Source organism: Erythrolamprus reginae, chromosome 1 (assembly GCF_031021105.1).
Source record: "Erythrolamprus reginae isolate rEryReg1 chromosome 1, rEryReg1.hap1, whole genome shotgun sequence".
Classification (NCBI taxonomy): Eukaryota; Metazoa; Chordata; class Lepidosauria; order Squamata; family Dipsadidae; genus Erythrolamprus; species Erythrolamprus reginae.
This window is the reverse complement of record NC_091950.1, coordinates 105,046,128-105,059,517: the sequence shown is the minus strand read 5'-3', so window position 1 is coordinate 105,059,517 and position 13,390 is coordinate 105,046,128. Positions and strand designations below refer to the sequence as shown.

At 37.9% G+C, this 13,390-nt stretch overlaps 1 protein-coding gene across 2 annotated transcripts in view; it reads left to right on the top strand.

The window, feature by feature from the left end:
• The window catches only part of LOC139172352 (catalase-like), a 33,953-nt gene extending 26,916 nt beyond the window's left edge, over positions 1-7,037 (top strand). The window contains exons 10-13 of one of the 2 annotated variants that reach the window (XM_070761383.1): positions 1,839-1,969; positions 3,723-3,830; positions 5,557-5,643; positions 6,860-7,037. In XM_070761383.1, the coding sequence (XP_070617484.1) occupies positions 1,839-1,969; positions 3,723-3,830; positions 5,557-5,643; positions 6,860-6,940 (407 nt within the window). In that variant the 3' untranslated portion in view covers positions 6,941-7,037. Of the gene's footprint in view, positions 1-1,838; positions 1,970-3,722; positions 3,831-5,556; positions 5,644-6,579 lie in introns of both variants that reach the window. The other variant, XM_070761393.1, reaches the window with a different exon arrangement.
• Positions 7,038-13,390: the final 6,353 nt, after the last annotated feature.

Here is a 13,390-nt window from a genome sequence, read left to right as displayed (position 1 = left end):
ATGTAAGCTGCCCTGAGTCCAAGCAGCACAAAAAATCGAATAAAATATAATATAAAAATATAAAATATAAAAATATAAAATATAAAATATAAAATATAAAATATAAAATATAAAATTTAAAATTTAAAATTTAAAATTTAAAATATTAAAGAGGTAACTTTTTAAAAATAATAATAATAATAATAATAATAATAATAATTATTATTATTATTTATTGGATTTGTATGCCACCCCTCTCCGTAGACCAAGCTTATCCTAGAGTTGAAATGCAAGAATGGGATCTCATGCAAGAATTCAAAAAGTACACGAGGAAAAAGCTTTTGGCAGGTTAGAGTCTAGGTTTGGTAGAGCAGTGACCCAAAATAGTGGATCTGTGTGTCTCTCTCTCTGTCACCCATCCATTCACATGTGTGCAGACCTACACATATAGACACGTGCACATTTTGGGAGAGCAGAGTGGGTGGGTACTGAAGTTTACAAAGTTTAGGTTTGCATTTATTACATGCTTTTCAAGTCAATGGTTATATAGCTGAAGTGAGGTTGTAGGGTAGAAAATTTCAGAAGAGGTTTAAGGGCCTACAGCTTCCCCACTTCTGATTTAGCGCAATATCTGAGTCATCCATTGATGTTTACCCCCACAAATGATTCTAAAATGAGCCAAAAGTTAGCATAATAAATGAATTCATTATTTTTTATTACCGCTGCAGCAAATTAATAGACCCACAATATTACAGTGTTTACAATACAGTCATTACAATATGGTTGTGAGTCAGTTAATGTTACAAATATATGTAGAGTAATTTCACCTTCGGGCTTTTTTTCTTACATTATCAAGATAATTGCAGGAATGGAGAATCAAAGCTCTAAATAGTTTTTTTTTGTTTTTGTTTTGGGAATCGGAAGCAGCTAAGGATAGATTTAGTCTGAAGGAATTCAGTTCTTTGAAAAGGGACTGTAGAAATACAGTGATACCTTGTCTTACAAACTTAATTGGTTCCGGGACGAGGTTCTTAAGGTGAAACATTTGTAAGATGAAACAATGTTTCCCATAGGAATCAATGGAAAAGCGATTAATGCGTGCAAGCCCAAAATTCACCCCTTTTGGCAGCCGAAGCGCCCGTTTTTGCACTGCTGGGATTCCCCTGAGGCTCCCCTCCATGGGAAACCCCACCTCTGGACTTCTGTGTTTTTGCGATGCTGCAAGGGAATCCCAGCATCGCAAAACTGAGCACTTTGCTGGCAATGGAAGTCCGGAGGTGGGGTTTCCCAGCGAAGGTAGCATCAGTGAAATCGCAGCATTGCAAAAACAACAAAGTTCTCGAAACCCCACCTCCGGACCTCTGTGTTTTTGTAATGCTGCGATTTCACTGAGGTTCCCCTCACTGGGAAACCCCACCTCTGGACTTCCGTTGCCAGCGAAGCACCCGTTTTTGCGCTACTGGGATTCCCCTGCTGTGATTCCCCTGCAGCATCACAAAAACACAGAAATCTGGAGGTGGGGTTTCCCATGGAGAGGAGCCTCAGAGGAATCCCAGCAGTGCAAAAATGGGCGCTTCGCTGGCAACGGAAGTCTGGAGGCGGGGCATCCCAGTGGCGGCGGTGGGTTTGTAAGGTGAAAATAGTTTGTAAGAAGAGGCAAAAAAATCTTAAACCCCGGGTTTGTATCTCGAAAAGTTTGTATGACGAGGCGTTTGTAAGATGAGGTATCACTATACCATTAACTTGCAAAAACAAATTTTGGGTTGTAAGACATGGCGATGGGCTTGCAAAGCTGATGCACATGCATTCTTTGCTGTTTCTGTCCCATTCCTAATACATTGTAATTTTTTTTCCCTTAGGTGGTGCTCCAAACTATTACCCAAATAGCTTTACTGGCCCTGAGGATCAACCCGCTTTGAAGGAGAGCTGTGTATTTATCTCAGGCGATGTACAACGTTTTAATAGTTCAGTTGAGGATAACGTCTCTCAAGTAAATAAACTAGAAATGCCCTGCTACAGGTAGTCCTCAACTTACCACTGCTCATTTAGTGACTATTCAAAGTTCCCGTTGACCCTTTTGCATACTTACGACTGTTGCAGCATCATCATAACCATATAATCAACATTTGGATGCTTGGCAACTGGTACATATTCACAGCTGCAGCTGAGTTATGTGATCAACTGCAGTGTCATATGATCCAATTTTGCGACCTTCAGACAAGCAAAGTCAATAGGGAAGCCAGATTCCCTTAACAACTGTATTCCCAGCTTAACAAGTGCAGTGATTTGTTTAACAAATTTGGCAAGAAAGATCATAAAAATGAGGCAAAATTCACATAACAACTGTCTCACTTAGCAGCATAAGTTGTCGTAAATTGAGGACTACCTGTGTTTTATTTTGGAAATGAACTGTCTCTGTAAACACACTTTTTCTGATTCTCTCTCTGTTAGCAAGGTAAATTTATCATCATCATTCCTTTTGTACATCTTCCAAGCACATAATTTATAAACCAAAAAATTGAGAGCGCTTGCTTGATATAATTCTATCCTCAAGTAATTCAGCTTTGGTTTCGTATTTGTTACTTGATTTTCTCCACTAATGGATCTGTGTAGAAAAGTCTCTTGGAGTCAGTCCATGGATTTACCATCGTAAGACAAGACCCTCTCATAAATGGACCTGGCTTACAACATTTTAGTGGCAGTTGTTAAGGAATTGACTGTGGTCATTAAATGAATCCATACTTGTTAAGTGAAGCCATTTTTTAAAATAGGGGGGGGGGGGGTTGCCAGCAAACGCCACATGGATGCCCTTGCTAGTGCACACGGAGTGTGTCCGCTTCTTTGGCAGCTGGGGGCAAAAGGAGGAATGCCTGAGACACAGCCCTATTTATAGGGCTCACCCAGGCACACCCCCGGCTCGAAAAGGCTGTGCATGGAGCCACGAAACTGGCAACGGCGATCTCACGATACCCCACGTGATCGCCGATGCCCAGACCGGTGACAGGTCCAAGGGCGCGTTCTCCTGGCAACAGCACAATTTTCGACCGTGCATATCTGAGGATGAAGGGCGGCATACAAATCTAATAAATAAATAAATAATAATAAATAAATGTAGGACATTAAGCTGCCTGATCCAGATGTGGTCCTGAGAGCCTCACTGAAGCCTCCAGACTCCTAAAGCCTATGGACGGTGGACAGTGAAAAATGGCCCAACCGGAAGTTTGGAAACGAACTTCTGGTTGACCTATTGTGCTGGTTTTTTTGCTGTCCTTAGGCTTTAGGGGGCTTTCCTGAAGCTTGGGGAGAGCAAAAACAGCTGAAAAGAAGCCCAAAAATCAGTTGGCCAGTGCATGCATGCAGGCTGGGGCTGACATAGGGCAATGTCTTGTGTGCTTTCAGATATAACTTCTCTTGCTACCTGTGTCATGCGTGTCATAGGTTTGCCATCACTGATTTATAGCATATGAATGGGGAGAGGGTTTTTTTTTTCAAAGAAGGCAGAACTTTTCATATTTTAAACAGCAGAGAGAATGCTATGATAATTGTAAATTCATTCATTCATTCATTCATTCATTCATTCATTCATTCATTCATTTATTTATTAGATTTGTATGCCAGTTTATCAGTTTATTCTCATTTATTTAATAGGTTGATACTGTTACATTAAATTAGAATTGTAGAATATTTCTATTAGGTCTGCAGAAGATATATGTATAACAAGTGTTTTCACTATTTATTGAAAGGTACGGGACTTCTTTGTCAAAGTATTGAATGAGGAAGAGCGCATGAGGCTTTGCGAGAACATTGCCAACCATCTTAAGGATGCACAGCTTTTCATCCAGGAGAGAGCTGTAAGTAACAATGTCGTGCATTGCAAGGTTGTGCAGAGATTCCAATTTGTGAGACGTTGGATTTTAGAGCATGCAGGACACGCAGATACCATCTGTTGGTAACCCTTTAAAGCAGCTGTGTCTTTTCTTGGTCTCACACATCTACTGGGATACAATTCTGGATAATGGCTTTTGCTAGTCCTTGCTTAATTGATAAAGACTTTTGATAGTCCTTGCTTGATGGATAAATCTTTTGATAATCCTTGTTTAATGACCACTCATTTCAGTATTGTTCAAAGTTATACACTGCAGAAAAAAGTGACATTTGACTTGTCTTCAGATGTACGACACCTCAGCAACCCTGGAATCACAGGGCCATGATCTGGCACCTTGGCAGGTGCAGCATCCTAGTTATGTGATCACCATTTGCAATCTTCTCAGAAATGTTCTGACAGAGTCAACAGAGAAGCTGGCAGGAGGTCATAAATCATGTGTGACATCTTGCTTAATGACCATGGATAATTTGCTGAACAGCCATGGGAAAAAAGATAGTAAAACTGGGTCCAGTTAACTCAGTTAACATCTGATGAATTTTCAGGTTCCACTAGTGTGGTCATAAGTCAAGGACACTCACTTTCTCTCTGTTTCTCTTTGTCTCTGTTTCTATCTCACTCTAAACACCCACTCACCCCACACATGTTTGTATGGTATTAGTTAACTATATATAACATAACTAAATCTCTCTTTTCAGTTTAGTGTTGTGGATTATGAAGGTATACATGCTCCAGAGTGTCAAACTTGTGGCCCGCAGCCGGGATATATCATGCACTGCCCACACCCATGCCTTGGTTTGTAAAAGGGGGGGGGGAAGTCACAATAAATCATGTGACAATGTCGTGGCAATAGAAGTTTAACACCCCTGCTCTACAGTGTCATATTTATTTAAATATGGATAGTTGCGTGTGAGATTTCTGGGAAACCTTCCGGGAAATGTTTTTGCCTATTTCCTAAAAATAGGCAAAAACAAGGTAAGTGGCCATTTGCCCACCGCCGTTCGCCCTCCCCATGCACGGAAGCAAAAAAACTGGTAATTTTTTTACCAGAATTGCTCCGGTTACACGTGAACAGCGCGTGCACACCTAGAGGCGATGGAACAAGGCTATGCACTCCATTTCCGTTGCCAGAACAGCGTTTCCGACCATTCCGGGTCTTGCCCACCATTGCGCCACAGAGAAGGCCCTCTCACGCGGCCCCACCAACTGACACTGTTTAATTGACAGAATCTGGAGAAGGCCAACCCTGTGGGCCCTAATCAGTTGCTGGGAGGTATGTGGCAGTAGGCAGTCCCATAAATAGTCTGGCCCTAAGCCATGTAGGGCTTTATAGGTGATAATCAATACCTTAAATTGGGAGACCGGTTGGGAGCCAGTTTTGCTCAGGGAGTGTTGGTGTGATATGTGTATACCTAGGCACACCCACAACAGCTTACGTGACTGCATTCTGGACCAATTGGAGTGTCCGAATGCTTTTCAAGAGTAGCAGTAATCCACTCCGCTCTATATAAATAGAAAGATAAGTAGTATTTTTCTTGTAAAAATGACTTTCAGCTTTTCAACTGAAAAATAGTACTTTTGTCATATTAGTGTGCTGAAATTTCAGATCTCTGTGCTAATAACAATTGATTTTCCTCATCAGTAGAGGAATTACAAAAGAGACAAATGACCTCAACTTCTCTTTGCCAATTTAGGTGAAAAACTTTACTGATGTGCATCCTGATTATGGTGCAGGCATTCAAGCCTACCTGGATAAACAAAATACTGAAGAAAAAAGAAAGGTAAGAAGATATTATCAATTCAGATTGCTGTAGAAAGTAGGCAAAGAATAAGCAATTTGGAAATAGATTAAGGCAGAGATACCACAAATGGCTGTGGTTAGACTTAGAGAAGGAATGAAAAGAGCTTTGAAAATTCTTATGTTCTTCCATATAACTCACAATATCTGGCATCCAATTTTAACAATGGATATTAAAATATTCCATTGCAGTAGAATTAAAATAGTATTTCTAAATATTAGTATCACTATGGTATCATTATGACTTTTGGTATCATTAGTATCATTACGACTTTTGTCATAATACAGATAGTTAGCAAAAAGTACAAAGGAGTAGTAAAGGAATCTGTTAGTAATTCATGTATATACATTTATATAAAAGTGTGTGTGTTTGTTTGTTTGTGTGTATACACATAGACACACATTAATTTTAAAGACACACACACACAAAAAAACACACACACACACATACACACAACTCCCCCCGGAGATTAGAACTGCCCCTACCCTCCTTGCCTTTTGCAAGTTATTGAAAACTCACCTTTGTTGCCAGGCATGGGGAAATTGACATATCCCCTAACTATTTTGGTTTATGTATGGTTTGATTGGGTTGTGTGATTATATTATTACAAGGGTTTTTAAATTGTTCTTTAAATATTGGACTTGTACACTGTTTATCATTGTTGTGAGTCTTCGGAGAGGGGCGGCATACAAATCTTAATAATAATAATAATAATAATAATAATAATAATAATAATAATTATTGTTATTATGTTATATTATTATGTTATATTATTATTATTATTACTACTACTACTATTATTATTATTATTATTATTATTATTATTATTATTATTATTATTATATAGTGTCTTTAAAACTAATTATGTATGGTATTTTATATTAAGACCAAATAATTCTTTTTTATTATGTTTTCTAGAATTAAGTTCATACTTAATAGACCAACTTCATTCACTGGAAAGGAGAAATCTTATCTGTAAACGACATTATCTGTAATTATTAGCAGTCACAATGGAAATGTTTCTCTGAAATCCCTCAGTCTGGAAAATGAGCTATGAAAAGCTTTACATTGGCTGCTGTGCTATCAACTGTTATTCTGTTAACTGCAGTATACCACCAAGTGTGATTTTGACTTTAAAAACAATTTGAATTCACCATATAAATTCCATCATTTCAAACCTATACCTAAACCTATACAGGATTGGAATCCTCCCACCGAAAGCATTGAAGACACTCCAACCAAACGTAAAGGGCAGCAGAAATCACATGTGGATGTATAGCAGAAGCTACACGAGAAAGTAAAAGTCAATCTTTCATCCTACCTTTAATACTTTACATAATTACCCATTGATTAAATTTTAGAATTTTCAGTATAAATGATTTATTAATTACTTGATTCACAATGCTTAATTAATGGATTGTAACTGAGAAATAGTCAGTTTGATCTAAATGGTCAGCTATTAATTAACTGACTATTATATTAACGTGGCATTGATTAGCATATATACTATATCAAATGTTAAACTTAGTATATTTCCTATTTTAATGTTAAACTGATTAGCATATTTACTGCTTAACTAATTGATTGCATGATAAATTTACAATGTCAGGAAAAAAATTCACTACAACCAACCAACCAACCAACCAACCAACCAACCAAACAACCAAACAACAAAAAAGATAGATATCTCTATCAATAGCACAATCTGGAAGAAAGACATATCTACCAGAATTCCTCTGATTGTTAAATATAACTATATTCAACGTGGATCGTGGGAAACAATGCCCCCCCTCAATGCTGATGGTAACTGCAGCATGCCTACTCTGGCAAAATGGGGACTGGGGCAGGTGTCTGCAACCCACAGCTCTGGAACTGCATATGGCTCTTTCATCCCTCTCCTGAGGCTCCCTGAGGGTCAAAATATCCATCACAACCACCAGTATGTGACACCCACACTGATGATGACTGATATTGACATATTACTGATATTAATCAATTTGTCAGGCACTATTTGATTATTGACCATGCCCCCCTAAAACCTCAAAAAACTCCACAAACACCCACAAAATGAAGACACCTCTACACAGAACAACTTATGCTATAAATGTATTAGAATCACCAAATAGGATGATGCAAAAAATGCCGCATTTGCTCAAATTATGACCACAATACCTACCTACAAATAAGCAAATAGATAGCCACTTTTCTAACAACAGCTACCACATTTCCTCATTTCTATCCTTTATATGTACCATTACTGGATAAACTGATTACCATGTCTGTTAGATTCCAATCCTTGGAAACAACCATAAAAGCACAACAAACAAACATGGATTCCATAGAAGCACACATAGAAGTACGCATAAAAGCACATTTAGAAGCATTTAATAAAAGAATTACAGCATGGATAAATGAAAATGCAATTGTTCAAAATCATATTCCAATACAACAGTCAATACCTCAAGCTCAACAACCACTACCTCATTCACATGCATAACCACATACATCTACCAACCATCCAAACAATATATCCTTACTCATCAAAGGCACCCTTGAGTGTGAACAGAAACGTAATCATGCTATCTTATTTGGGCTGCATGCCACTGGTGAACCTGATATCTTACAGGTTCACAAAATTATAGAACCAACAATCTTCCCCGAAGACATCATTGAAGTTTCTAGAGATGGTCCTGAGTTCAAGTATAGAGATGATTTGGTGGCCCCACAATTCTGTAGAGTAGTTTGCAAGGATGAATCCATCAAACATAAATTCATCCGTACTTTAAACTCTATTAGTAGAAATTACACCAATCCCAAAAATCTTTGCTCACAGCCTGACCTATCCATCCTACAACGAATCCACTCCCGTTAACTTAAAACATTTCAAGATCAAGGATATACTGACCTATACATCAACTACTACACTAATTCCATCAAAACTAAGTCCCACAACCTCATCCTATTCCTAAGAGATCTGTAAGGAACGTGTATAAGCACACCATCACTGACCTACTATCCTCCGCAGAGAAGAAAGGAAGATAGAGAAAGAGAGAATGAGAGAGAGATAGAGAGAGAGACAGAGTGAGATAGAAAGAAAGAAAGAAAGAAAGAAAGAGAGGGGGAGAGAAAGTGAGAAAAGAGAGCGAGAGAGAAAGAGGGGGGCAGGGAAAGAGATAGCAAAAAAGAGAGAACAAGAGAGAGAAAGAAAGCAAGAGAGAGAGAAAGAAAACAAGAGAAAGAGAGATAGAGAAAGCAAGAGAGAGAGAGAAAGAGGGGGGAGGGAAAGAGATAGCAAAAAAGAGAGAACAAGAGAGAGAAAGAAAGCAAGAGAGAGAGAGAGAGAAAGAAAATAACAGAGAAAGAGAGAGAGAGAGAAAGCAAGAGAGAGAGAGAGAGAAGAGATGAAGGAAGAGAGAGAGAAATGATAGGAAAAAGGGGAGAAAAAAAGAGAAATAAGAAAATGATTGAGGTATAGAATGAGAGGAAAGAGAGAGAAACAGAGAGATAAGTAGCATATGGTAAAAAGCACCCAAATAATAACAGACGAAACCCCCCCCAGCACTCACCTGTTTTTGGAAATAGTTCAAGAGTTCACACACACACACACACAAGGGGGGAGGAGACAGGGATGGAAAAAGAGAGGAGAAGTGAGAGGGGGAAGGAGTGAGAGAAAAAGGGAGGAAGAGGGAGAAATGAGAAACAACTGAGAGAGAAAAGGGGGAGAGATAGGAGAGGTACCCAGAAATGAGAACTGTGGTAGAAATTTGAGGAGGGATGATTGATGATTAAATATGGATTGACTATGGAATATTGGTAAAATATATATTTAGGTGTTGTTTAATATTAAGATGTATTAATTTTAAAAATTGGATTAGAATTTTAGAACTATATAGAATTACATAGGTAGCATTAATGGAAGATACATATGATAAATAAGGGGTTTATGATATGTACTGTATGATTTTATGAGTTTCCATTATGAATTTAAAATATACTTGGAAATGTAGAAGATTGATGAAAGTTAATAATAGTAAATGCTAAGTGCCTGAAAATTAATTGAACTTGGAAATACAGTATTGAATGAAATTATAGAAAAGTATAATTTATGGAAATATATTAATTGATGCATTGGTTTTCAGGTAGATTTTCATAGCGTTACTAGATTACTATAATATTTAAGAAATGAAGATTTTAAAGCATGGATTTATTAATAGCTGTGTTTTTGGTTTTGCTGGTTGTTTTAATTTTAATAGTAATAGATTTTGGTTTTGTTTTATTAATTTCTTTTAATAAAAAGGGATTTTTTTTCTTATTCATTCATTCATTCATTCATTCATTCATTCATTCATTCATTCATTCATTCATTCATTCATTTATTTATTTATTTATTTATTTATTTATACTTCTATGCTGCCCAGTCCCAAAGGGACTGCCGCTCAGACACTATACTTTTCTGCCCACACCGAAAAAAATTACAGGGAACATTGCCCTGGACTAGGGAAATGCATTTTTTGAATAGCCCAGTCACAAGCCATGAAGGACTGTATAGGTCAAAAACAGCATCTGCAGTTAGATTTGGATTGGAAGCAATATCCAGCTCATAGAACAAAGGTATAACATGTGCTATTCTAAGAGCACACATAACTGCCCATACTGCTATATAGAGTTCATTGCAGTAATCCAATCGGGAGGTGAGTTGGGCCTAAGTGGTCACTGCGAGCAGTGTCTGCTGATCCAGGAACAGGTGCAATTGGCACAAAACATAAAGCTATGTAGAGCTGCTCTTAGCCATGACTGCCATCTGCTCGTTGAGGAAGAGTTGCAAGTCTGGGAGGACCTCCAAGGTGTGTACATGTCTTTCTTTGAATAGAATAGAATAGAATTTTGTTGGCCAAGTGTGATTGGACACACAAGGAATTTGTCTTGGTGCATATGTTCTCAACGTACATAAAAGAAAAAGATACATTTGTCAAGAATCATGTAGTACAACACTTAATGATTGTCATAGGGGTCAAATAAGCAATGAAGAAACAATTAATATTAATAAAAATCTTAGGATACAAGCAACAAGCTACAGTCATACAGTCCTAAGCGGGAGGAAAAGGATGATAGGAATGAGAAAATGATGATATTTGTATGCCGCCCCGAGTCTACGGAGAGGGGCGGCATACAAATCTAATAAATAAATAAATAAATAAAAACTAGTAGAATAGAAGTGCAGATTTAGTAAAAAGTCTGACAGTGTCGAGGGAATTATTTGTTTAATAGAGTGATGGCGTTCATGAAAAAACTGTTCTTGTGTCTAGTTGCCTTGGTGTGCAGTGCTTTGTAGCGACGTTTTGAGGGTAGGAGTTGAAACAGTTTATGTCCAGGATGCGAGGGGTCAGTAAATATTTTCCCCACCCACTTTTTGACTCATGCAGTATACAGATCCTCAATGGAAGGCAGGTTGGCAGCAATTGTTTTTTCTGCAGTTCTGATTATCCTCTGAAGTCTGTGTCAGTCCTGTTGGGTTGCAGCACCAAACCAGACAGTTATAGAGGTGCAGATGACAGACTCAATAATTCCTCTGTACAACTGTATCCGCAGCTCCTTGGGCAGTTTGAGCTTCCTGAGCTGGGGCAGAAAGAACATTCTTTGTTGTGCTTTTTTAATGATGTTTTTGATGTTAGGTGACCATTTTAGGTCTTGAGATATGATAGAACCTAGAAATTTGAAGGTCTCTACTGTTGATACTATGTTGTCTAGTATTGTGAGAGATGTATTGCACAGATAATCCTATCCAGCACCAAAGATGGCATTGTCCTAGAAACCATTGGGACCCAAACTCCAGAGCCTCTCATAGCCTAAATCAGACACTCAGACATTTTAGCAGTGTAACAAGTAAATGCAATACTTATTATATAATTACTACAATTAGAGCAAGTTTAAATAAAGATACACTGCTTATGAATTTTTTAATAGAAGACCTCCATTCATACTGTACACTCAGAGGTGGTGTTCAGCCAGTTGGGATTGGTTCGAGCGAACCGATAGTGGAAATTTGGACTGGTTTACTGCACCGGCAAATATCACTTCCGGTTGCTTCATTTAACGTAATCTTCTTACAATCACCATGATTTTTCTTTTTTATTGTTACTAATAATGGATATGACTTGGGAATGGAGAGAAGCAGCTGAACCAACAGACTAATATATGCCAAAGCATATTTGAAATGAATTCATTATGCAAATAATTTCAATTATTTTAATACACGTACTACTAATCTGTTTTAGAGTTGCAATGTAGAATTCTTTGATAGATTCTCCATAGAATTAAAAAAAAATCATTTCATTGATAGTATAGATTCCACTATTTTTTTCATCTTGAAAATGATAAAAGTGTCCAGTTCCTTTCATGTAAGTATCAGTCACTGAAATTCAAATCTTTGATTCAAATTATTTAGGAAAATAAGCATTGAATCTTAACACTACCATCTTTCGTTGAGCTTCTGACTTGACTCTGGTTCCATCTGCTGGTGACAGCAGTAAGTACTTGAGGAAAAAATACTCAAATGAAAACTTATAATGAGTACAGTGTTCCCTCGATTTTCACGGGGGATGCGTTCCAAGACCGCCCGCGAAAGTCGAATTTCCGCGAAGTAGAGATGCGGAAGTAAATACACTATTTTTGGCTATGAACAGTATTCCAAGCCTTCCCTTAACACTTTAAACCCCTAAATTACAATTTCCCACTCCCTTAACAACCCTTTAGATTATTACTCACCATGTTTATTTATTAAAGTTTATTAAAAAAAATGTTTTTTAAAGGCAGACGAAAGTTTGGCAATGACATATGATGTCATCGGGCGGGAAAAACCGTGGTATAGGGGAAAACACCGCGAAGTATTTTTTAATTAATATTTTTGAAAAACCGTGGTATACACGTTTTGCGAAGTTTGAACCCGCGAAAATCGAGGGAACACTGTAGTTCTCAATTTACAATTCAGTTGCTAAGCAAGATGGTTGTTAATTAAGCTTTATTCCATTTTATGACCTTTTTTTGCCACACCAGTTAAGTGAATCACTGCACTTACTAAGTTAGTAACATGGTTGTAACATGGTTGTTAAGTGAATCTGGCTTTTACTTTTATTTTGCTTGCTTTATGGAGTGCTCCCTCGTCCTAGTATTGTGTGATAGAGAAAAGAATTTTTCTCTATCCACCTTTTGAATCCCATGCATGATTTTATACACTTCGATCAAGTCACCTCTTAAGCGCTGTAATCAATACACCGGTCCAATCAATACACCCTCCCAACTGAAGATGCTGCCCGGTCCACACCACTCCAGATACAGGCCAAATGTCCTTGACTCTCAAAGAAAGAAGCGTTGTTATGGCTGCTACTCCATGCAATCCCCCCTCCCAGTTTCCCACCGCACTAATTTACGTAGCTTCTGCTCTGGAAATCTCACACTACTTACCAGAGCTTACAAAACTTTTGCCAGACCCATCCTAGAATACAGCTCATCTGTTTGGAACCCATACCACATTTATGACATTAACACCCTTGAAAATGTCCAAAGATACTTCACTAGAAGAGCCCTTCACTCCTCTACCCGAAACAGAATTCCCTATGAAACTAGACTTACAATCCTGGGTCTTGAAAGCTTAGAACTATGACGCCTTAAACATGATCTAAGTATTGCCCACAAGATCATATGCTGCAATGTCCTGCCTATCAAAGACTAC